Source organism: Protomyctophum parallelum, assembly GCF_964188405.1.
Source record: "Protomyctophum parallelum genome assembly, chromosome: 6".
Classification (NCBI taxonomy): Eukaryota; Metazoa; Chordata; class Actinopteri; order Myctophiformes; family Myctophidae; genus Protomyctophum; species Protomyctophum parallelum.
In genome coordinates, this window is record NC_139701.1 from 40,564,088 (window position 1) to 40,566,725 (window position 2,638).

At 48.9% G+C, this 2,638-nt stretch overlaps 1 protein-coding gene across 1 annotated transcript in view; it reads left to right on the forward strand.

The window, feature by feature from the left end:
* Positions 1–2,638, forward strand: part of opn7a (opsin 7, group member a) — a gene marked incomplete at both ends in the record, with an annotated part of 22,382 nt that extends 19,744 nt beyond the window's left edge. Inside the window, 2 exons of the mRNA XM_083766722.1 lie at positions 1,381–1,599; positions 2,087–2,638. Coding sequence (XP_083622848.1) covers positions 1,381–1,599; positions 2,087–2,638 — 771 coding nt within the window. The remainder of the gene's footprint in view (positions 1–1,380; positions 1,600–2,086) is intronic.

Here is a 2,638-nt window from a genome sequence, read left to right on the forward strand (position 1 = left end):
AATCCACTGCTATAATGAAGTGGTTAAAAATTATCGTGTTGCTACTTTTGCTGGGACTGGGGGTCCCCGTACCCCACTTTGAGGACGGCTGCCGCTATAGACACAAAGAAGTGCTGGTCCAGGTCCAACTCATGGGGCCATAGCAGCTCTCCAGGGCTCCCTTAATGGAATCATTGTAAAATTCATGACTGTGAAACAGCTGACATCTAATCATGAGTACATTACTTACACTTATTGAGCCAAAGCAAGCCTGCGAGACAAGCTTGTTCTGAAGGACACACACACAAAAACATAACAATGATAATAATAATAATGGTTCCATGATGTCACGATGCAGTAGACAAGCCAAGTACGGCCCACCATGCCACTATAGTTGCATCCATTAAGTAAGTAAGTTAGTACATTTTATTTATAGAGCACCTTTCCAAACAATGTTACAAAGTGCTGTACAGTGGTCAACGAGGTAAAACAAGGGCAAGAAACAATCAAAAAACAATAGAAAGCAAAGTAAAAATACATCATAAAATAAAGTGCTTACGAAATAAATACGTTTTTAACAAGTTCTTAAAACCGTCGACAGACTCTGCATTTTTTTAGCTCAAAGGGCAGGGCGTTCCACAAAGAGGGAGCAACCACTGCAAATGCTACGGCCCTTAGTTTTAAGGCTAGTTGTCGCCTGTCGGAATAGACAGAAGGCCTTTATCGGAGGACCTGAGAGATCTCTGGAGATGGAGAAAGTGGAGCCAGACCGTGTAATGCCTTATATGTTATTTTATTAAGAGAAGTTTGACGGGCAACCAATGGAGTGCAGCAAGCACGGGTGTAATGTGAGATGTGTGGTAAGTGCAGTGGTTCTGGACCAGGGCCCACTTGGAGATCTGGTAAAGTGTTTGTGGCTCATCCCATCAGTCCACTTGGAGATCTGGTAAAGTGTTTGTGGCTCATCCCATCAGTCCACTTGGAGATCTGGTAAAGTGTTTGTGGCTCATCCCATCAGCCCGTGTGCATTTTCACTTCAGAGAAAGCCAAACTAAATATAATTTCTATTCATAATGCTCCAATTTCTAATGTAAAAAACACAATTGTGTGACAATTAATCGTCACTTCAACTTAAATGCATGGGGTTCTTACTCATAGTCTCTCTCTCCCCTTACAGCTGAGCGTGGCGGTGTGCATGGGGTTCTTACTCATCGTCTCTCTCTCCCCTTCCAGCTGAGCGTGGCGGTGTGCATGGGGTTCTTACTCATAGTCTCTCTCTCCCCTTACAGCTGAGCGTGGCGGTGTGCATCGGGTTCTTACTCATAGTCTCTCTCTCCCCTTACAGCTGAGCGTGGCGGTGTGCATGGGGTTCTTACTCATAGTCTCTCTCTCCCCTTTCAGCTGAGCGTGGCGGTGTGCATGGGGTTCTTCGTGGCGTGGACGCCCTACGCCCTGGTGGCCATGTGGGCGGCGTTCGGCCGCGTGGACTCCATCCCGCCCATGGCGTTCGCGGTGCCCGCCGTCTTCGCCAAGTCGTCGACGCTCTACAACCCGCTGGTCTACCTGCTGCTCAAACCCAACTTCCGTCACATGGTGCGCAAAGACCTCCTGTCCATGCAGGTGATTGGATGGTTATTATACGTTTTCAACGTCTCATTGGGTTTAGTTTTTACTTTTAGTTTTTGCAATTTGGTATTAAGTAACTAGTACTTAATTATTAGTGCTCACTGTTCTGCCTTATTTGTCTCTTTTTTGCCCTATAATGCACTTTGCACTGCATTCTATGACATGAAAAGTGACTAGGGTTCATGTGGGCTGAGTTCAGTTCAGTACCTCTGTCAGCGTTCTGTGCAACAGTGAGTTCTCGTTCTTCAATCTGTGTGCCTCATCCACCACCAGAACCTTCCACTTCCACCTTGTTTTCAACATTGTTCTAATCTGGACTGGTAGGCCTACAGGCCCATGACTGACTATACAGTCTATGTCCACAGTCTATGTCCACAATTCAATTCAATTCAATTCAATTCAATTGTCAAATCAATTGTCAAATCAAGTGTCAAATCCAGTTGTCTCATAACCTTTGTTATTATTATTATTATTATTACAGAGGAGGTGTGTGGACCAGTGTCTCTCCCTGCGCTCCCTCCTGGCGCTCAGCCTGCGTCCTCTCCACGCCCACACAGACTCCGCCTCCTCTGCCACGCCCTCACGGACGGCGGCCGCCGCGGTGCGCGTGGTGGTGGGCTCCGCCTCCTCCTACCACAGCAGCTGCCAGGACACCTTCGAGTGCTTCAGGCACTATCCTCGCTGCTGCCACGCGGTGGCCGTCAACACCGTCATGATGCAGCTCTCCTTGAAGGAGAGCAGCTCCCCTCCTCCTCCTCCTCCTCCTCCTGTTCCAGCACTAGGGGGCGCTAATAATAAGCTCATACCCGGAGCGGGCCTGGCGCTGCCGCGCAGAGCCCACCGCAAACACGCCAAGAGGAAAGCACAGGTCCGGGAGAGAAAGAAGTCGGAGGTTGTTGACGGTTTGGAGGCGACCGTAGGTACGGTCAGCAGGACCGTAGGTACGGTCAGCAGGACCGTAGGTACGGTCAGCAGCAAGCAGCCACACAGGACTACTGCTGCTGCACCTGCTTCGGGTGTAATCAACCGATAA